This window comes from Sinohyriopsis cumingii, chromosome 4 (assembly GCF_028554795.1).
Source record: "Sinohyriopsis cumingii isolate HCF-2022 chromosome 4, ASM2855479v2, whole genome shotgun sequence".
Lineage (NCBI taxonomy): Eukaryota > Metazoa > Mollusca > Bivalvia > Unionida > Unionidae > Sinohyriopsis > Sinohyriopsis cumingii.
The window spans coordinates 83362848-83386810 of NC_142964.1; the positions used below are offsets into that span (position 1 = coordinate 83362848).

At 34.9% G+C, this 23963-nt stretch overlaps 1 protein-coding gene across 1 annotated transcript in view; it reads right to left on the reverse strand.

Annotated features, from left to right (window-relative positions):
* LOC149801560 (conserved oligomeric Golgi complex subunit 1-like) overlaps positions 1 to 23963 on the reverse strand; it is a 106034-nt gene that overhangs the window by 72427 nt on the left and 9644 nt on the right. The window contains exons 4-12 of the mRNA XM_089955780.1: positions 22443 to 22509; positions 21160 to 21269; positions 20306 to 20375; positions 15693 to 15872; positions 15202 to 15243; positions 5941 to 6027; positions 4669 to 4819; positions 2856 to 2912; positions 387 to 449 (exon numbers count right to left, since the gene is read on the reverse strand). Of these exons, the coding sequence (XP_089811906.1) occupies positions 387 to 449; positions 2856 to 2912; positions 4669 to 4819; positions 5941 to 6027; positions 15202 to 15243; positions 15693 to 15872; positions 20306 to 20375; positions 21160 to 21269; positions 22443 to 22509 (827 nt within the window). The remainder of the gene's footprint in view (positions 1 to 386; positions 450 to 2855; positions 2913 to 4668; positions 4820 to 5940; positions 6028 to 15201; positions 15244 to 15692; positions 15873 to 20305; positions 20376 to 21159; positions 21270 to 22442; positions 22510 to 23963) is intronic.

Genomic DNA, 23963 nt, shown 5'->3' on the forward strand with positions numbered 1-23963 from the left:
CTTTCTGTTAAGCTCACACAGTGAAGTACAAGGGACTCCCTTTTTGTTCAGCCCACACAGTGCTGTGCAAAGGACTCTGTTTTTGTTAAGCCCACCTTTTAATGAGCTAGAAAGTAATAAACTTTAACAATGACCTTAATCAAAAAAACTGTAACGTATGACCTTAACCTAGAGTTTGAATGAATGTATGGACACACATATACTGATGCCACTGTAATGACTAATGTTAGGCTGCCACTAAGACGGTCACAACAATGAAGCTTTCATTAAAACTTCTAATCAGTATTAATGAAAAGGTTTAAATGACAATGTCAAAAGAAATATCATGACATGTAATCTTGTTTTGTATCTAAGGTAATAAAATATGTGGTCTTATCAATACTTACCTCTGACAGACATTGGTAAGCATTTGAAAGAGACAGAGTTCTGCAAATCCAACAATCCACTTTCTGAAAAAAGATAAATAATTTATCACATTCATGGAGAATTAGGAGGATTGCATATACTTGCTACAATACATTTTTCCCTTGACCCGTAAAACATTGGAAAATCCAGCTCTTCTTTGAACAAAACATGTTTGCAATCATTTGGAGACTACTGCCTGAGGGCAAACTGGACTTTCAACAAGCAGCACAAACAATTTTATTACACTGTTTGTCTTACTTCATTTATAGACTGTTATAAAGTTGGCCAGTCTCCTAAGATTATAACAATCTACTGTAAAGTAGGCCCATTTCCTAACATCAACAATCTACTGTAAAGTAGGCCCATTTCCTAACATCAACAATCTATTGTAAAGTAGGCCCATTTCCTACAATCAACAATCTATTGTAAAGATTGCCCTTTTCCTAACATCAACAATCTATTGCAAAATGGACCAGTCTTCTAAGATTATAAAAATCAACTGTAAAGTATGTTAGTCTCCTAACATGTAAAGTAGGTCCATCTCCTAACATCATAACAATCTACTATAAAGTAAGCCAGCCTCCTAAGGTCACAACAACCTCTTGTAAAAGAGGCAGATCTCCTTAGATCAGGGGTGGGCAAACTATGGCCCGCAGGCCGCATGCATCCTGCCAAGGGCTTTCATGCGGCCCACCAAGGGTTTTCATGCGGCCTAGGAACAAGTTATCATTCACACTGACTATGTTTATGTTACTCTATTTATCAAATAAATGTGCTTCTTTTGAAGTTTAAGTTTTGAAATATTAACAACATATTAACAACTAAAAATTAATTAGATGTTATTTAGAAAAACCGACAAGGTGTAAATTTGTGTATGCAGCACTTGCACTGGAAAGTTTGGCCACCTCTGCCTTAGATCATAATAATCATCTATAAAGTAGATCAGTTGCATAAGATCAAAGCAATCTACTATAAAGTAGGTCAATCTCATAAGATCATAATAATCTGCTGTAAAGTAGGTCAATCTCCTAAGATCATCACAATTATCTATAAAGCAGGTCAGTTGCATAAGATCAAAGCAATCTACTATAAAGTGGGTCAGTCTCATAAGATCAAAGCAATTTACTATAAAGTAGGTCAATCTCATAAGATCATAATAATCTGCTGTAAAGTAGGTCAATCTCATAAGATCATCACAATTATCTATAAAGCAGGTCAGTTGCATAAGATCAAAGCAATCTACTATAAAGTGGGTCAATCTCATAAGATCATAATAATCTGCTGTAAAGTAGATCAATCTCCTAAGATCATAACAACATAATGTAATAGTAGGCCATTTATATATTTTCCCAAAGGTGGCACTACAAAAACCAGCTAAAAATGACCGATGTTTACAGCAGGCATAGAAAGGCACTTCCATGAGAATGGAGTAGAGGCGTCAAAACACGCTTCCATGCAAACTGGGTAGAGGCATCCAAAGGCATTTCCATGATAATGGAATAGAGGCATCATAAGGTGCTTACATGTTATAACAGGGGAGAGATATATATTATCTCCTCCGAAGTAGATTAAATGCAGATTGAAGACAATTTTTAAAGGCTCTTCAAAACACTCAAATTTGATCTTTCATGCTTAATATTCCAGTATAGCATGTTGTCACAATGCGTAATTGGTGTTTTCTCTTTGAATAGGGCTTGCAATGGATGGAATAAGTAACTTTTTATTTATTTAATAAGAACACAGTTTGAATAAATAATGATAAGTTTGTTAAGGCAAAAACTAATATCATAAGGTTCATGTATGTATTAGTGCTTTATGGCACCTGAGAACAAAAGCAGCTATGTAGTGCGAACAAAAGATTATGTTCCAATTATGTAAAAGTGAATTGTACAAAAATTAAGATGTCTTCACTATGCATAACAAGATATATAAAAAAAAAACATAAAGATGTGAAAATTCCATAAAATGTATATAAATTAACAGATAAAGGTAACACATTTTAAAAAAATTCTTAAAATATGATTAGATATTACAAAAAGCTAGATTACTGTACATTTATTTAGTTTTGTGCAGTCAAATTTCTGCTATTTAAATTCATGGATATTCCCCTGGGAGGAATAGTACCTCCATCATAGAATGAATGTGTCCCATAGTTTGTATTGTGCATCAAAAATTGTATCACAACAAAAGCCACCCCACCCACCAAGTATTACTATATTTATTTGCTTGTAAGTCCAACTGCACAGACCCAGACCTGTCATCACATCACGCACAGCAGAACTGGGTCCATGCAGTTTGTTAAAAGTAATCAGTAGAACATTATGCAATGGCAGGTTAGAGTCTATGTTCTTTGCAGTTTGATTTAACCTGCAAGCGAGTAGTATGGTTCTCCACAAAAACGTGAACTGAAAGTAACTGTACTTTATGCATCAATAAATGACATTTCATACCATGTTGTTTCTGGGTTGTAACTTTTGTCAGAACTTTTAATAGCAGGTCTGTTGGTTCTGAAAATACAAAATTACTAGGTATGTTAAAATTTATCATATTAACTATTTCTGATGATTTTTAAATAGCCCCAAGATGACCAAAATTTATTAATGGCATCTATTTTAAATGACATTTTCATGTACATTTTACTTTAGCAGAAAATGTTTCTTTTAGCAAAATATAAAATGTGAATAAAAATAATACATTATGACCTACACCATGGATGAGAGATGCAGAGAATGCCATGAGCTCCCTTTGTCTTCTTATGGGTGTACAGACTAGCATTTCATTTCACCAGAGCACAATAATGGCTATATGGTGCCAATTACAGATAAAGTACAATTAAAGAATTGCACAAACAAATTAGCAAGATAACCCGTTCAAGTAAATGCAAACAGCCTGATAAATCATTTTTATAGTAAGAGTGATTAGTGATTGATCCATCACAAAGAGTTATAATAACAACTGTTAGATCAGCAGGGGTTTAAACAGAAGAATTTGTGTTGAGTAAAAGAAAATTTAAGAGAAATGAGGGTGCTATAACTCCTTTAAATGTTGATGTGAAATGCCAGAATCCGAATCATTTAAGGTCTCATAAATACAAAACTACATACAATATTTTTAAAATTCAGCAGTCATTGATAAAGTAATGCTGATGAAACAAAAATAAGAAAGAAAGGGAATCAGGGGTAATTACTTTCCTAAATTGCAATGTGGAACACAGGGAGAAAAAAATTTAATTAATGTCTTATCCATATAAAGCTGCAAGTTAAATTTGGTTGAAATCCAACAATCTTTGGTAAAATAATGCCATGGAATCAATGTCAAGAGGGCAATCAAGAGGCCATAACTTCTGTATATAAAGTTGTGGAATGACAGAAATCAATCTAATTTAAGACCTTTTTTTATATAAAGGTGCATGTTAAACCTGGCTAAGTTATATGAGAGAAACCGATATCAGGAGGATGGGCAATGGATGGGACATAATCTTGCAAATGATGTCATAAAATGCTGAACAATCAATGCAAGGTCTTAACAACATAAAGTTTCACGGGAAAGTTATCCTGTAAAATCCAAAGACAGAAGGATCGGCAATCTTCTCACATAACTCCTTTAAGTGATTTTGTAATAGGCTGGAAATTAAAACCATTTGAGGACTGGTCAATATTATCCCACAAACCAAATCTGGTTCAATTCCAACAAAACTTGGTAAGCTGATACAGAAAGATGGGATGACAGGCAATTACGGGGGATAACTTCTGTAAATAATGATACAGAACATTTGCAAATTGAATTCATTTAAGGTCTCATCAAAATAAATACAAATTTAAAAAAAACATTTAAATAAAAAAAATTTAAAGTTATGCTATGGAAACCAACATCTGGTGGATAGGAATTAATGGTGGGGGGAATGAGGAATGATGTCATGGAACAATGGAAACTGGACTAAATCATGGTCTTGACAATATTGAACTGCATATCCAATCTTGCTGAAATCCAACAGAACTTAGTAAAATTAATCTACAGAAACTAAAGTTAGAAGGAGGGACAATCAGGGGCCATAACTCCTATAAATGATCACAGAGACAGCCTGAAATTAAAGTTGTTCAAGGTCTAATCAATATAAAGTTGTATACCAACCAATTTGGTCATCTTATGAAAGAAAACTTATTTATGAATGGGCAGGCAGCCAAACAGACATGAACCCTAATAATAATCACTCTAAAGAAAATATATTAATAATGATAATATTTCTCTTTGTCTTGTACTTGCCTTCATCTTGGTCTGCCAAGGCTCCACTGGAGTAAAACACTGCATGAATCTGGTGCAGTGTGGTTGTTATAAGCTGTACAACTACACAAACCTGCTCCTTGATGCTGCCAGTCTGGCTGACACCGGATTGGAAGAGCTGCTGGATTGCTGACTAAAAGACAGATTGATTTATGGTAAAACTTTGAGTACCAAATCTCATTTAATTTTTAAAAACATCAGAGTACAATAAAATACTATTCATGGATGAAATTCTACGGTAGTTTTCTGAAAGAAAAAAAATTATTTTCTTTTTATACATGTAATTAGTTTGAGAGGAAAGCAGTTAATCATGGAAGGAAATACTAACACTAAAGCAGCAGTATCAAAATCCAAAACAGAAAATGACACATTTCTGATTAATTTCATAGTTAGGCATACCAATGTTTTCTTTTTAATGTCACAGTATCTCTTATCTCCTTTCAAAGTTTTATTCTTTAATTTCACAAATATACAGCCATCTTTGGGAAAATAATGTCTGGCTGGAGCCATGTGATTTTCAGGATCTCTGAAATTTGTACATGTTCCCAATTAGTTCTGATTGGCAAACTTAAGAACTATAAGTCAAAAAACAAGAGCCCTCGGATGGGACTGATGCATTACTGCAGAAAAAGAATTATCAGGAATTTAAGACAATTTCTTCTTTTGAATTGCTGAGTACTGACACCATCTCTGAAACAGTACTTGTTTGTGTTATCATGCTCACAAAACCAAAGTCAAGACCTTTGACATTAAAATTATTGCAAGAGTGATATCAACCTGTTAACTGGAATGTATATGGACTAAAAACTTGTAAATCAAAACTAATTCTTGAGTTTTAGTAAAACCCCATGTCAATGCCATCATTCATGCAAAAAAAGTAGTGATAACAACATTTTCAAGATAGCCTCTATGGTAAGAGCAAGTATTTCAAGATGTCCACCATTGATTGGCACCATTTTTTAAAATTTAGAACCAACTAAACATCATCGAAAGTCTTCATATAAAACCTTACATCAGACTGAGTATTAATAATGACAATAATGTGTGTGTAAAATGTCATGGTTAGGACTATCAATAACAAACTTGTACTAACTGATGGACAACAAGCACCAGGCCATTCCATATGGTCTGTGACCAGTATAGCACAAATTAGAGTCACTGGGATTTTAAAAGCAATTTCGTTTCCTATACTTATAGTAAGTAAAGGGAATAAACACAATCAACATGTGATATACAGTTAAGACCTTTACTTACTGTTCTAGCTAGGAGGAGTTCATTAAACACCTGACGAGGGTTGGAATCTTCAAGCAGCAGGATGGAGCATAGACAGTCAGCTATTTTCTGTGGAGAAAGTAGATAATAATGTAATAAAAATAGTGATGGTAGTGGTAGTAGTGGCAGTCATATAGTAGCTGTAATGGTCTTAGAATAGTTCTTTTGGTGATCCTTGACAGGCCCATACATATCTTTTCTCACAATTTTTAATTACAAGTCCTTTGTATATCAATTTCATCTGAGTGTTACTTTAAAACATATTCCTTATCAGTGCTCAAAAAAAGCTGATAGCCCGACACCCGGGAAGCCTCTAATTTTAGATCGGGCTTGTCCTGTATTTTAAGTGAGGTGCCTGTCGGGCTTGTCAACAAAAAAAACACAGAATTTGCCTGAGGAAACTTTGATCGCACTGATGTGTAGATGTATTTTTATGATGTTGACATACTGCTATACCATGGCACAATCTAAATCAGATTATCACTGTCCTACATGAAATTTAGATCTGATTATAATCAGATTGAAGCATGGCATGTCATGCTAAAAATATGATTTTGTACTCCCAAACCCCCCCAGACACAGTCATGTTTTGAGAAAACACAATTATCAGTAATCTTCAAAAACAAACAGAAAAATTTCAGTATATGCCAGTTACATATAGTGTGCATAAATGGTAAACAGTTATGATTTGAGCTGACGTAAAACTATCCCTTGAGCAGTATAAATAGCGATAATTAAAGGAAAAAGAGGTCAGGTATAAAACAGCTTTCATATATTACTTAACTGACTGACAATAGCTAGTGAGATGCATTTGAAGTCTGCAGTGGGTTAGCCCACTGTGCTAATTTGCACAGGTAGGACCAGGAAGTGGAAGAACCCATTATAGGTAAATGAAAGAGTTGCTAGATGCATTTACAAGAATAAAAATTATTACATATCATCGCCTTGAATGAGAATGTTTAAGCCATATGTATTATATTTTTGACAAGTTGTGAACAGTGGCAATGTTTCTTTGAAGTCAGATTTTGCTGCATATATAGAATGCAAAGTTTTACTTTGTAAAGAACGCCAGCAAAAAAAAAGAAAAAAAGATAAGGGGGGCTATTAATTTTTTGCACATACTGCAAACAATACATAAACATACGTCAACTCAGTTCTCACCAGGATTCACTTGGATAATCCAACAGAGAAGTTTGAAAACCATAACCATCCAATTCCTAGTGAGTGTAGTGATAAAACCTAATCACATTTGCATTACCGTCCAACCCCTTTGAACCCTTTGAAGAAAGGGGAAATTTTGGGGATGTGGAAACTGGAGTCAGGGCTTGTGGAATTTCAGTCAGGGCTTGTGAGTTTATTGAAATCACTAGCCCAAGACCTGTGTCTATAAAAAAATTCTTTGAGCACTGCCTACTGAAAATTTGAGTTGTTTTTCTTGAATCCATATACATCATGGGTTTGGGAGACCTACATCTTAATACAGTTACTCAAAAATAGGGTGCATGTACCTTACTTACATGCATCAATCAGTGTTCACTACTTATATTTTTGCCAAAAATCAGAGAAAGACCTTTTCAAACAATATTACATGAAAAACAAAATAAAGAATATGTCATGTTTGCATTTTACAAAGTCCAAGAATTGTCAAAATGGAAAATTCCATTCATGTACGTCAACCTTCTTATTATAGTGACAATGAAACTGAGCTGATCCCACTTCAGTACATGTTGCTTCAGTTGAAGGAATATGCTAATTAGGTAAAGTCTGAATTTCTATTAATAGCATACTAGCCTACAGCCTCTGTAGTACAACAGCCACATGAACTGGCAGTCTACAAATCTGCTGGTACATATGTACTAGCAGTATACATGTAGATTATATATACTGAGTCAGATCCAAAAGGGTTGACCTATTTTATTTTGTGGTACATTATTCTAACATGAAGCTAAATAATGACCATTAGTTTCTGATCAGTGACTACATACTGGTGACTGAATAATGACCATTACTTTCTAAATGGTGACTAAATAATGACCATTACTTTCTGACTGGTGACTGAATAATACACAAAGACAATATTAAAAACTTGTGTAATTACCATAATGTTTACATCTTTCATACAGAGATCTAATCTAATAAGTCATTATTTATTGCCACATGAGTTGAATTGGATCACATCTACGATAAAGTACAGATTGCTAATAAATTTTAGCATGATATATTTGTCATGGATTTATTAGCTGACCTAGCACAACTGATTTTTGCCAATGTCAATTTCCAGTGACCTATACTTAGTTACAGAAAATAATATAGTTAGCATTACTGTCACAAAATAACCTGTTCAATGAGTGCAAAAAAAAAGGGTTCACTGATGAGACGTGCTATATATATATCACTCGTAACATGAATAGCTATATTCACTGACAGGCCCTGCTCCCCAGTCAAACAGACTTATCTAATGTACATGCGTACATGTAATGTTTATTTTTCCACCACAGCCAGTTTGGTTTGTAAAGACAAAAAGATACAAGAGAGTAGATGCCATGATGATATTTCATTATTGAAGTCTTTCATGAACAGGATTTTACAGTCACCAATGATGAATACTTTATCCAAGGTGCTTAAGATGATTGATAATTGGTGTGGATAAATTATAAAGGACAGGTAATGGATCTAAAAAAAATTCTTTCCCTTTAATATATTAACTCTCTGGATTAGACAGTTGGGATGAGCACTAGCAAGTAATTTTTTCCAGCTGTAATGGGCACTGCACAACCAAGGGTATTCATGCCATTTGAAAAACGGAAAAAAAAAGACATTCAATGCTATTTTAAAGTGATGCTTTTCAAAAATAATTTTACATGATATTTTGTTGCTCTATGATACTTTAGTCAAACGTCTAGTCTTGATGATGACAGATCATCCAAACTTTTGTTTTAGTCATATTTGACGATATTTTTAACCTTTCAACCACGTACACAAACAATATAGAGAAAGCTAACCTGAAGCTTGCTTTTATCCTCAAGTTAAGGACTTTATCAGCAGACTGATTTAATCTCTACTGACTGGGAGAGCTACATCTTAGTCTGCTTTGTTTTTGGTAGCAGCCATATGTATGGATCCCTCTGCATGATGGAGATTTATTATCTAGGTTGCATTTATAACGATGGATAATCCAATACAGTGGTACCTCGGGTTACGAACTTAATTCGTTCCAGAACTCGGTTCATAACCCGAAACATTCGTAACCCAAAACATTGAAATCAATGAAATAGTGACAATCCGTTTCAAGATGAAAGAATCGTTCTTTTTTATTAACATCAGGTCGTTTACGTGACAAAATGCAAAGAATACGTGTACTTCACGTATTAAATAAAGAGAAAGAAAACAACCAAATAAATTAAATGTAAAATAAAAAAAGATTTAGTCCATCTTTCTTACCAAGAAAACGATCATGGGAAATTTGTCACTTTGTTTGCTATTCTGAATCATTAGTTTCAGGAGTTTCTTGTCGCTGTTTCTTGGCAGCCAACTGGGAATCTTTCTGCACCAAGAAACTATCAAGGGAAATTTGTCGCTTCCTTTGCTGGAGAATCTTTCTGAAGTGGGCCATCACGTTATCATTCATCAGGTTTACTGCCCTGTTAGCAACAAGTTTGTTTGGATGATGGTTCACAATGAAGTCTTCGACGTCTGCCCACTTGCTGCAAATTTCTTTAATCCTGGCAGTTGAAACGGTCACTGGCTCCTCATCATCGGACGACTGCTCCTCCTTTAATGTCTTTAGCTGTTCATTCTGAAGATCCACAAGCTCATCTGTAGTGAGCTCTCCACTGTGGTCCTCAATCAGCTCCTCCAAGTCGTTGCCATCGACTTCCAGGCCCATTTTTTTGCCCAAAGACACAATCTCATCCACTACAGCTGTTGCGTCTGCCTCTAATCCTTCAAACTCTTCTCTCTCTGGTACACACGATGGCCAAACTTTCTTCCAGGCAGACTTCAAGGTACGGGTGGAGACATCATTCCAGGCCTTGTCAATGAGGTTGATGCAGTGGAGGATGTTGAAGTGGTCTTTCCAGTAATCTCTCAGAGTCAATTCGGTGTCATTAGTGACCTGAAAACACCTTGAGAAGAGCTCCTTTGTGTACAGTTTCTTGAAGTTGGAGATCACTTGCTGGTCCATGGGTTGAAGCAGAGGAGTGGTGTTGGGAGTTAGTACTGTGTGGCCTTCGTTTGTACTGTACATGATCGTTTGTCTCCAACGTTAAACCTTGCTCTCTCTCTCTCTCGCCTTCGTTCGTAACCCGAGGCACTGTTTGTTACCCGAAACAAAAATTTTTTGAAGTTGTTGTTCGTAACCCGAATTGTTCGTGACCTGAGGCGTTCGTAACCCGAGGTACCACTGTAATGCAGATTCTTTTCATCAGTGAAAATGACATTGCTAAACATACTGCTTCACTCCAAATTGTTCTCAAGGGTCGGTGGTTCTTCCCGGGGTTTTCCCAGGCTCTTCCTCCGACATTTATACTGGCCACCATGTATAGCCTATCTTGTGCTGAAAAATGGCATTAAACCGTACAACAACAACACTCCAAATCTCTTATCAAAGGTGACATTTCTCCAAAATACCTTTGAGGACTGAAAATGCTGCATGTTAAAAAATGAATTACAAAAGAAAAAACTAACATGACAACCATAGGCACATTAATTATTATGCTATTCGGTTAATTTCTGCATTTTCTAGAAAGAAATCATTTTAGTTATGTTTCTCCATTAATACTTATCCAATTACATTAACATCAGGATAATAAAATCTGCAACCTCACAGCAATAAATAAATTACCCAAATTTTGTCTTGACCATCTATATACACCACTCCCTTGATAGATCCTGCCCTGATAACTCGTGAACTTGATTTTAACGTGGGGTCAGATGTGGATCCCATTTTTTGAAACCAGAAAATACCCAAAATTGATCCCTATTTGTTGAACTTCAGAAAATATCACAATCAAAATTGCAAACTGAAACTTTGATATATCACTCATTCTATCTTCGAAAATGACAGACAGGACCTGGAAATATTAATCAACATTATGAAATTATCAACTTTTAATAAGACATCATATAATTGGCTACATTTTCTTTCCAAAAGGCATTATTAGTAAACTGTTATTAACAATATGCAAGGAAATTTTGATCAATGAAAATGTCACTTATGCCCATAGAGTTAAGTTTATGCATTAACATTAGAAGTTTGATAAATGCATGGCTAACCCTTGCCTTTGGAAACAATAGTCTTTATGTGCTTAGTGACTGAACCATGCATTAACATCAGAAGTCTGATAAAAATACATGGCTAATCATTGCCTTTGGAAACAATAGTCTTTATGTGCTTAGTGACTGAACCATGCATTAACATCAGAAGTCTGATAAAAATGCATGGCTAATCCTTGCCTTTGGAAACAACAGTCTTTATGTGCTTAGTGGCTGAACCATGCATTAACATCAGAAGTCTGATAAAAATGCATGGCTAATCCTTGCCTTTGGAAACAATAGTCTTTATGTGCTAACTGACTGAACCATGCATTAACATCAGAAGTCTGATAAAAATGCATGGCTAATCATTGCCTTTGGAAACAACAGTCTTTATGTGCTTAGAGACTGAACCATGCATTAACATCAAAAGTCTGATAAAAATGCATGGCTAATCCTTGACTTTGGAAACAAAAGTCTTTATGTGCTTAGTGACTGAACCATGCATTAACATCAGAAGTCTGATATCATTACACAGTAAAGCTAATTTTAATAAAGTTACTCTAAAAGGGAAAAAAGGCAATTCATGTTACAATATCCAATTCTGGGCAAATAAAAAAAATTATTAGCAAAACCCCTGCCTGAAGTAAAAGGTTTCAGGAAAAAAATTGGACTGAAATATTTTCAGCCAAATCTGAGCTCATGAATATACAAAGATGTTAATTTGCTTATTTGACATTTTTAGATTGTGACTAAAGTTTATCACTGTATCTGGAATCAAAAAAGTACTGTCACAAACGAATGTTATATTACTGTTAATAATTAAAGTTGCAGTAGTGGTCTGAGTTTCTTCTGACCATTCCTACCCCATGTGAGATATCTGGACATTTATATTGGGGTGTGAGATCAGATTGTATACCCTATCAAAAACTATGTGGTAGCTGCAAACAGGGTAGTTGCTTTAAACATCAATAAACAGAATAGTCATCGTGTCGGCAATTGCAACTTATTTTGCCTCTTTAATAAGACAAATTTTACAAGCTAAATGCCAAGTCACATGATATGTCATGGCTTTTCATCACTTGAGACATCAAAGAATCAGAGACAAATTATGTAGGAAAAACGCTGAATGTAAACAAATACTAACATTGTAAGATTTGTGACTCATGCGACTAAAGTATTTGAAAATACTAGATAATGGTTCATTTGTTGACTTATTAAAGTTACAAATTATGTGTTGATTGATATATCTGAGAAGATAAATATTCTATTTATTGACTTGAGTCAAGTATGGATTGATACAATGTTGCTTATTTGTTCTAGTTCCTGGTTAAAGTGACTACCCCAAGAAGCTACCACATAATTTTGGTGAATTGTGCATTTTCAATATGGAATATGGTGTGTGTGTGTGTGTGCGTGCGTGCGTGTGAGTGAGATTTGGATTTTTGACGTAGCTTTAACAATTTTTCAGTCATATTGCTATGATGTCTGCAGTGTGACAGTTTATAGTGATGTCTAGCAAGGGGGCATCATGCTGCAGACATGTAGCATGATGTCCCACCCAGTCACATTATCCTGACACCAGGCCAACCAGTCCTAACACTAACCTCTTAATGCTGAGCGCCAAGCAACGCAGCTGTTAGTACCATTTTAATAAGTCTTTGGTAAGACTTGTCCGGGGATTGAACCCACGGCCTCCCACATCCGAGGCGGACACTCTAGCCACAAGGCCACTGGAGCGGTCAGAATACGCTCTGACCTCACACCCCAACAGAAATGTTTAAATATCTAAAATGTGCTGAGACAAGTCAGATGAAACTCTATGGTAGTAGTACAGGTAAAACACGTTATAACGCAATTCGTTATAACACAATTCCGCTTATAATGCGATGGCAGCATCGCTCCAATTTTTTAATTTAAGGTGACCTCTCTTTTTAACATCCTAAATACACACTCTTGGAGAAGCCAAATATTCATATCCCTAGCAGATTTTTAATCCCTGCACTGCATTCAATGTTGCCTCATCTTCACTGTGCACCGTTTCTGTCATATTGGCATGTATACAATTCAAAACTGAAGTATATTTGAAGGCCTGGCGAACAAAACAAACAATACATGATCAAGAGGTTAGTTAAAACTGATGACATTGAAATTTCAATGCATATTTGCTATTAGGAAGTAATTCAAATAAATTGTTAACACAATCCCGCTTATTTCATGATATTTTTCTTTGGACCCCCAAGCATCGTGTTAAAATGGGTTTTACCTGTAGTAGGTACAGTACAGTAGTAGTAGGTACACTACAGTTTACCAATATAAGTAGTAGATGATTGAGTTGATAGTGGTGACAATAGTGGTGCTTGATACAGTATGAGTAACTAGAGCCATCGGCTATGGGTGCACTGCAAAGGGACTCTGTTACTACAATGTGCAAATCAGGGAATAAAACAGAGAAATGAGTAATCAGGAGCAATAACTCTTCTAAATGATAATGGAGAATGCTGGAAATTAATTTCATTCAAGGTCTTGTCAGCATAAACATGAATACCTATTGTGGTCAAAATCCAACAATCCTTGGTGTGTAATACTACAGGAACCCATTTCAGAAGGACAGGAAATCAGGGGGCATAACTCACCATGGCAGAGTTATGCTATGGAAACAGAAGTACAGAGTACAAGTACTATGGGGCCATAACTTCTGTAAATGAGGTCGTATAATCCTGTAAATCAAAATCATTAATGGTCTGATCACTATATAACCATGTAGCAAATTAAGATGAAATCCAACAAACCTTGGCAATGCTATGCTGTGGAAACCAAAGTCAAGAGAAAGGGAAATTGGGGGGGGAGGGGGTAACTGATGTCATGAAATGCTGGAAAAGGAAATCATTCAAGGTCTGATCTATGTAGAGCTCCACAGCAATTTTTGTAAAAATCTTTAAGTTATCTTGCAGAAACCAAAATACTGATGGATAGGTGGAACTGTAAATGTGTTCATGGAAAACAAATGTCTCAATGTTGAAACTCAAGGCTGACATAAGTCAAAACTTCTCTGTAAACAGTAACACATCATGCCAGAACATACACATGGAAATGATCATGATCATAAATGAAAAGACATTTTTTTCTTCAAAACTTTGGAATAGTAAAGGGGGCACTCACCAGTTATTATGTACTTTTGAGAGAGTGATATATGTAAGGTGAAGTAGTCCGCATTTAAAACATGCACAATGGAGAGAATGTTGGCATACCTCTATGTTACATTGATGTAATGTGGATGATATTTCTTCGGATATTGCACTTTTGGAAACTGTTCATGATCCAAGCACACTACTAACTAAAATGACTGCTCCCTTGTGCTACAAAATCAGCCTGAATTAGTCTAAAGTGCACTATCCATAGCAGCTATTAAAATAGGGAAAATGAATTTTGCCAGACTAGACAATACCAGCTTCTGAAAGTGCAATGAATGAATTACCAAATATAAAAAATGTAAAAAAAAATGTTATTGGCTCTTCTTTATACAATTTACCTCTGAAGTTCAAGAAGTGAAAATGACCAAGTGGAGCTAGCACTTTTTTTTAAAGGTGCACATCTGGAGTAAGGACAAGCTGTATACTCTATAACCCATATTACACCCATCAATCATACACCAAAATAAAGGGAATTAAAGGTTCTTTGAATTATATCTAAGACATACAAGGTCTTTTTTTAAATAGCCAGTATAACCAGTGAGGAAAGCCAGGGAAATTCTTTTTCTTTAAAATTAGAACCCTATGCAAAATGCGAAACTGTAGAGTGCCACCAAAACACCCATTATGACTCTTTACCCCTTCTGTGATATAAAAAGGTCATCAATAAGGCTTAGACATGGAATTAAATTTTTAATTAAAAAAGTGATTTTTCCACAAGCTGCTTACAAACCATCATTGTAAACTTTATTTGCGGGAACAATTAATTTTGCTGTGTTTAAAATCATATTCAAAATACCTGATCATTTGTAGTGGCTACCCTCAACAGTCCTCTGCATCCCTGTGAAAAGACATCAAGAAAACAGCATTAACTGAGTATAGGTGAAATCAAAACATTGCCACATAAAACAAAAATTTCACTGTCTTCATTGTCTTATTAATGACAATTTCATGTTAGATGCGTGATACATTTCATTAAGAAATGGATCTATGATTTGGCTACATTTCTACTCAAAAGTTTCCTTCCAAACCATATACTCCAAATCCTTAAATTCCAGCACAGTAAACAATGATTTAACAATCTTCAGTCAAACTTCAATAAAGGGCATCCCAGGATTTGTAGGAAGGGGCTATAAAACCAAGCAACTAGTTCAGTAATTTTTTTGCTCACTTTATTTACTTTTTAATTTAGAATAAGATTTAAACTTCACTGCTCTTAAACATCACAAAACAAAGATAAAGTTTATCTATACAAGTGGCAAGAAAACAATCTTGGTAACTGAATGATACCTGTAAAATAGTGGACCTGAAGTGACTGATGGCTGCCCACTGCTTAGATACAACAGGAAACCAGTACAGGAAGTCTGAGGAATGCTGGGAATGTAGCTGTAGACTGGTATTGATATGACGTGACAGTAAAAAGAGGCGGCTTGCTGTAAGATAATCTTGGCTTTCCAATGCACTCCAGATCTGAAATATCAACCAACATCAAATCTTTATGCTTTGTTTTTGAAACAAAAAATATATACCTCTCTTCATTTCAAGCGACTGTGACTTCAAGATACTTTAACAACAGTTCATAAATTTATATATTTTCATGTGGGGTTGCCACATTCACTCAGTAGGTAAAGCATGATACTTGTTTATCCAAGGATCAAAGATGTGATATCCACCCAGACCAGCTGACTCTGTTTGTAAAGGCAATAACCTCCCATTTATTTGGCATGATATAGCCAATATTTATTTGAAAGCACATTTTTTTATCCAAACAATCATTTTGACTACAATTTCATAGTAAAAATTATTAAATACTAAGGGTATCTTTTACAGTAGAAAAATTAGAAGTCAGACACAGTGGAAGAGTGCTGAGTTTGCATCTCTGTTGTCCCAAGATCCATTTAATCCCTGGTTATACTGCATGCAAAGATTAGGCCACTGAGAACAGGTCACATCTGCCAGGATAATTAGTGCACAATAAAGACCAAGAACAAAGACTGCACTATAAGTGAAGGTGCAAGTTATGATGGGACCTCAACAACAAAAAGTGATGTCATCACTGCTGGGCATCAAGAAAACTGCAAGGAGGGGGCCAACTGGGTGGATCATTTCAACTCAGTGCAACAATATATAACAAATACTTCTGCAAGTCAGATGTGTGTGTGTGTGTGTGTGTGTGTAATTAGGATTTTTAGGCCTGAGATCGTCTCTGTGTGTGTGTGTGTGTAATTAGGATTTTTAGGCCTGAGATTGCCACCTGGCTGATATCTGCCTAAGAGTGAAGCTAGTAAATATGATACTGTCTGCTGAAATTGCATCAATTGTGAATTGCTTTCTCTTAAAATATGATCAAGATCTGTTCTACAGTTTTGGAGATGAAGACATTTCAAGGTTTTTTTAGTATTCCGTTTAATGGTGTTCTTATTTAATGGCACATCATTAGTAAGTAGGAAAGATTTATAGGGTCCCCTTTGCAAATTTAATAGAAGATCAGTAATAAGTTGGAAAAGATTTATAGGGTACCCATTGCATATTTAATGGAAGATCGGTAATAAGTTGAAAAGATTTATAGAGTCCCCTTTGCAAATTTAATGGAAGATCAGTAATAAGTTGGAAAAGATTTATAGGGTCCCCTTTACAAATTTAATGGAAGATCAGTAATAAGTTGGAAAAGATTTATAGGGTACCCATTGCATATTTAATAGAAGATCGGTAATAAGTTGGAAAAGATTTATAGGGTCCCCTTTGCATATTTAATGGAAGATTGGTAATAAGTTGGAAAAGATTAGTAGGGTACCCATTGCATATTTAACGGAAGACCGGTAATAAGTTGGAAAAGATTTATAGGGTACCCCTTGCATATTTAATGGAAGATCGGTAATAAGTTGGAAAAGATTTATAGGGTACCCCTTGCATATTTAATGAAGACTGGTAATAAGTTGGAAAAGATTTATAGGGTACCCATTGCAAATTTAATGGAAGATCAGTAATAAGTTGGAAAAGATTTATAGGGTCCCCTTTGCATATTTAATAAAAGATCAGTAATAAGTTGGAAAAGATTTATAGGGTCCCCATTGCATACTGAATGGCACATCAGTAATAAGTTGGAGAAGATTTATTGGGTCCCCTTTTCATATTTAACGGAAGATCAACATTAAATGTAAAAACTAAAAGCTATCTCTGCCACCATGCCTTCTGAAATTTTTTACAGATCTCTATTCAAATTCTCTACGATATTACCAAAAAGTATGTGTAAATTAGGACATATTCACTTATTCTGTGTTCTAATGAATTATTAGTCTCCTTCAGGTGATACATCATCAACGATATTGAGTCCACAATGACAGAAGAAGTGAAAAAATGTCCCACAAGTATGAAAACTGCATAAGTGACCAACTTTTCCGCATGAATGAGATTAATTAACATACACATTTTCATGTAGATTGGTTACAGGATCCAACATAATGAGTATTACAAACAATCAGCTTCAAACACAAAAGTCACACACATGTAATTACACCAAATTGACCTACTTTTTGTACGGTTCAGCTACTCTTGCTGAGACGCATTCATAAACAAATTTTCATGAGTGTGGGTGAAGCTGGGTCCAAAATACTTTGGTTTAAAATAAAAAATAGCTGAAAATGCAACAGTCAAGGAAATGTTAAAATTCGGAATAAACAGAGATCGAGTTTTGTTATGGTTTAATTACTTTCTTTAAGATTTATTTACAAGCCAGATTTTATGAGTGTACATGAAATGAGTTCAAGATAATGACAGCATAATGAACAAATGGATGAAAATGCCACTGTCTCTCAAACATAACTTTCAATGAGATGCATTCACATCTCATAAGTGTAGGTGAAATACAATCCAAGTTACTGGTTCATTAAGAGGAAATGGCTGAAAATGCCAAGTAACTCTAGCACGTAAATTAGGACAAAGTGACCTCATTCTGTTACTTTTCCTAAGATGCATCCACATCCAGTGAGACCCTGCTACATCACACTCCTTTGTAATACAAATTCACATACAGCACAATCATGGTGTGGCTCCCACAATTTCATATACATGTCTTTTTCTTGTACATGAAAAAAAATCTTTTTAAAAGAACAAAAAATAACATATAAAACATTTATTATCATTTTTGGGGAAAAGATCACACATGAATTCAACTTTAAGATGATTCTGTCATGGCTCCTGAAATTTCACATCGTACACGCAAAAATATTTCTTCTTCTTAAAAGTATAAAAAATAACATGTAAAAGGTTTTATCATTTTCAGGAAGAGATCATATATATGACTTCAAAAATAAAACAAATGTGGTGTAGCTCACAAAATTTTAACATCGATTTCTTGAAGTTCTGTGTTAAAATAAACAGAAGAAATACGAGTATCTTAACCAATGGCTTCTGAGAACTTTGATCTTAGTTTATTGTCATAAGTGTTAATCTTATTATTACTGATCCATGAACAAAAAATTCATCAAGTCTTTTTTGTCTTCAATGCATTCCGTATACAATTGTTACTCAAACAATATACGATGTTTGTTCTTAAACTGCATATACAACCAAGCGCCAAACAATACAGTGGTTGAAAAAAAATTCTCAACGGAATTTATAAATCAATTTAAGTACCTTGCTACTCATCAAAGTCAACTGTAGACCTTAAACGTGTTCAAAATATTGGGCAAAAATTTATAAAACATATAAAAAAAACAAAGCCACCATCACATGCACTTGGCTTGGCAGTATTGTTAGATGCAACCAGCTGACCAGTGAATAATGTTGTCCATTCACTATAAAAATCACCCCATTGTTGATAAACAATTATTCTTGCATAGTTGTTCAAACGAATAGGTATACAAGTGCTAATCAGTGGACATTAACAATGGATAACAGGATCCCAAAATGTAATGCTTCTACTGTTAAAGAGAAGACTGAATCCCTGGACATGATTAATTCTTCAGTTACGGAATACAATTTACTTTGCCAAGAACAAACATGACAATAACAGAAAGCAGCTGAAAAATCAATCATTTTATCTGTTAAAAAAAGTATTATGATTTGTAGATGAGAAATTGTAACAGTATCAAACTGATACAGACATTGTTTATTGACTTTGGGATGTACTAAACCATTAATGAGCTTCACATTTCATTACATAATTTTGCTCTTTTTATTCCATTTAATTTGTATACATAAAGATCTGTGACAATTATTGAATATTTTAAATATGTGTACATATTTTCAATGAAATTACATGTATTGTAGATTCACTGCATGTGGCAAGATTGGCTTTGAGTCCATAGTGTTGATACTCTATTCATGCTATACATTAGACATGTATATATAAACAGTATACACACATATGTGCCAATGCATGGTTCTCTGAATAAAGTAAAATATTATATATGCAATGTCTAATTTCACTACATGTGTATTCCTCATCTAATATGCACTGATTTAAGATGTTAACTGTCCCAATTAATCACGTATTTTGCACCTGCTTATACTACCACCCACCCCAGGGCATTTTTTTTGCCACATGCATCATGTTCTTCAGCTAATTGATTGGGTTGGTTATAACACAGTTCAATACATAACATGGTAGTCAGGTTCTATGGACCCTGACTATCATATTATAGCTGGGTCACAATGTACCAATACTGATGAGTTTAGGTGAAATAAAACCCAATACACTGAGGGCATAACAAAAGTATGGGAAAAATGATATATCCCTTCCAAAATTCATTGGCATGAGGATAATAATCCATTGACTGATTTCATAAAATCTTATTTACGTAATTATGTGCATGCAATTGTTTCCTTTTTTAATAAATAATTTAAACATACAGCATTTTAGTATTCTAACACCAGGAACACTTTAAATTTTGTTGCTTTACCCTTTCTGGCATATCCAGCAATAACTTGATCTGAGAAGCCGTGCCATAAAACTTTGCCTCTTCCTTCCTCCTGGGTGAGAAGAAAGAAAATGCATTTATAATTTTTAAATAACTGTTTAAATATTTATTGCAATATATTATTTATATACTAGAGACATGTAAGAAATATAAAAAGACTAAAGACACATTTGTTACCTATTACTCTAAAAATGTAAAAGATGTTATCATAATAGGATTTACAAAAACTAAAAGAAATATTCAGTCAAACTATAGTTATCCAGGTACTAATGGTATAACTATCTTTTTAAACTTTTACAAAGTCTCATGGAAAGACATTTATTACTTATGTACTTTAATTACAAGTCACATCTGAAATGAGTGTGTGCGTGTGATTTGGATTTTTAACGTAGCTTTAAAAAAAATTCAGTCATATCGCTACGACATCTGTAGTGTGACCGTTTATAGTGATGTCTAGCACTGGGGTATCATGCCACAGACATGTAGCATGATGTCCCACCCAGTCACATTATCCTGACACCAGGCCGACCAGTCCTACCACTAACCTCTTAATGCTGAACACCAAGCGAGGCAGCTGTTAGTACCATTTTTGTAAGTCTTTGGTATGACTTGGCCAGGGATCGAACCCACGACCTCCTGCATCTGAGGCAGATGTTCTAACCACTAGGCCACCAGTGCAGTCCTTCTGAAATGAAGGAAACTCTAAGCCTCCAAATACATCCAGATATTGGGCAGGTGGTGAAGTGGTGACAAAGTAAGACCATAACATTCAATTTGTACAAAAATTACCTGCCTCTCACAAAGTGCTAAATCTTAACTTACAATGTACGTATTACCTCTGCTCTAATTCTGCCTTCTTCTTGTGCTGTAGTGAGGATCCCTTTACCATCTGACTCTGTTTCAGCTGGTTACACTGGTCCTCTATCTTACAAACAGATGTCATCACCTTAAACATATAGGGTAGGGATCATGTAGCTTGGACGAGTGAACACATGTCCCAGAACAGGAAAGTAATGCAATAGTAGCAGTTTTTGTATTACTATTAAAATAATATTTTTAGTTATTAATAGTGAGGCAGGATAGCTAGCCTGACAGTCGCTCCTGAATAATGCACTAGACACACATTTGCTTTGCACCTCTATAGTCCTGTTGACAAACTTTGGTTACTTTGGTAAAGTGTAAACAAAAATATTATTTGATTAAATTAAATTAGGATTCATTTTGTCTTCAGCAAAGGACTATATATAAAGATTACAAATCATATGGCAAATAACAATATTTCAAGTGCACTGGATCCGCTGTCTTAGAACACTGAAACCAAGTGGTTTAAACCAAGAAGACTAGAAAAAGACAACAATGCACAAGTAAAATTATCTTCTGCAGCCAACACATTTTCTTTTAAATAAGTCTCAAAATTTGCGTAATAGTCTATGACTACTATAACAATGAAATATCCAAGATATAATTTGCGCTTACAAAAATTTACATAAAGTAACAGATGTCATTATGGCTCATCAATTTCTAGGTCAATACAAATATTTTCCAATATCAGCAACGAGCTGAAATAAACTAGTTGAAACATAATAAAGTTAAAAGGTTTAATTCCTGTAGAAACAGCCATGTAAAGTTTCACAAACATAACCGTTTTTCTGTTTTATTCATTTGTCTTGTCTATGTTTTGTATTTGCCTTTGAAAAAGACGCATTAAAGAGTCGAAAGTGCTCAGGCTAGTTAGATACTAGTATTGTACTGTTCATTGTCTGTTTATTGCATTTATATCTGTAACATCCTTCATGAAAAGACCAAATTTGATTTTCCTTAAAATATATCAAATCCTGGATGTATGGTTTCTGCATTCAATTTCTTTTATTTTACTCATTCTTTTTGTATTTAATATTAGTCAAATAAATTAATGCCACAGATGGGTTGCCACATCTATGGCTAGTAGTTTTCTCCAGGTACTCCAGTTTCCTCCTTTCTGAACAACACCTTATGATTGAGATGTTAGGAGTATGAAGTAAGAATGTTATAAGAAAGAGGTGAAATGTTAGAGAAAGAGATTTAAATTGTCACAGCTTGTTGCACAATTAATATAACATGAAATCAGAGTTAAACCTACATTCTGAGAGCTCATCTTCATCTCTGAAATGGTGTCCGCAGCCTCAATTAGGTCTCTGTATCTCTCCCTACAATAAAAATAATAAATAAATGAAAAATTTGATTGTTGCCAAAGTAACAAGGTTATTCTTTCATCACACTAATCCAATCATATACTGTGAATATATCTGCCACTTTGTAAATCCAGACCTCCCAATATAAAAACTGATATGATCCAGCCTTATCAAGCTAAAAAAGACATGACCCAGCCTACCAAGGGTAAAAAGATGTGATCCAACCCTCCAAAGCTAAAACAGACACGATCCAGTCCTCCCAACTAAAAATGACATTCCCCATATAATTTGGCTTGTTGTAGCATCAGAAGTGTTCAAATGTCACCTGTTTACCAAGACATAAGTCAGACTAGAGTGGTGCTCCATTGCATCTTCTATCCTTGGTGCCATATAACATCAATATCAATTTACTATTGGAGTAAATGTGCCATCTCTTTCAGTGATGTAACTGCAGGTAGCACTTGGAAAGGTGTGCCCGAATATGACTGGGTAAGTGTCAAAGAAACATATTTTACTCTGAAAATGTATTTCTTCCTCAGAAACATTACCCAATCATAATACGTTAGAACAGTTAAGAGGGGGAGAGAGTTACATTTTCTTACCCTGGAAATGACTCTGTCCCCAGTTCCTAACAAAAGTGGAAGTTGCTTAAAGGTTTGTGTGATATAAAGGCATGAATACAGTTTAGAGACAAATGTTCACTGCTGCAAATCCTGTGAAAGTAAATGAACCTGCATCATTGTGAAGCAGCTGAATGATCTGTGAAGTTAGCTTGTTGTCTTACGAGTTCAAAATGAGCCCTTTAGGATGAAAGCTCTCCGACATAAATACCTGCAAATGCCATTTCTGACCATCACACAGTTAGGATGATGTCAGCTATGGAGTAGTAGTGCTCAAATGATGTGCTACTGGTGACCTCCACAACGGACAGGTGTAAAAATCACATTGAAAGTGGCTTAATTCCTTGCTTTCTGAGCAGATATCCCAAAATATCAATGAAGAAAAAACCTAAGCAGACAAACTTACCCTTTCTTCCTTGTGGTAAGAAGTGAGATCCCCCTCTTCTGACTGACTCACTTTGCTTCAGGTATCTCTTTGGAGCCCAGACAGGATACCTTATTGCTCCAAAAAAGACAATGCTATTATTACAAAGGCTTGATTTCCTTTGAGCAAGAACCTTTTCCTAGTACTGAAAGCATGGAGCCTTCTTGAGAGGAATCAAAACATCATGGATGAACTTCAGATAATTCAGGTCGTATCTTCAATTATTCTGCCAGCTATAATTAAAGTGACTAGGAAAAGCAGGTCTTCTACAATAGGTCAATCATGAAGGCTCATAAACAATGTTAGAATCCATGAAGATTCTATTTTGGACAATGGGGCAAAAAACCATACAGCAATCTGAAATTCACAAGACAGCAATGCGATCTTTGTTCTGGACATTATTTTCCCTTGGATGATGGCAAAAT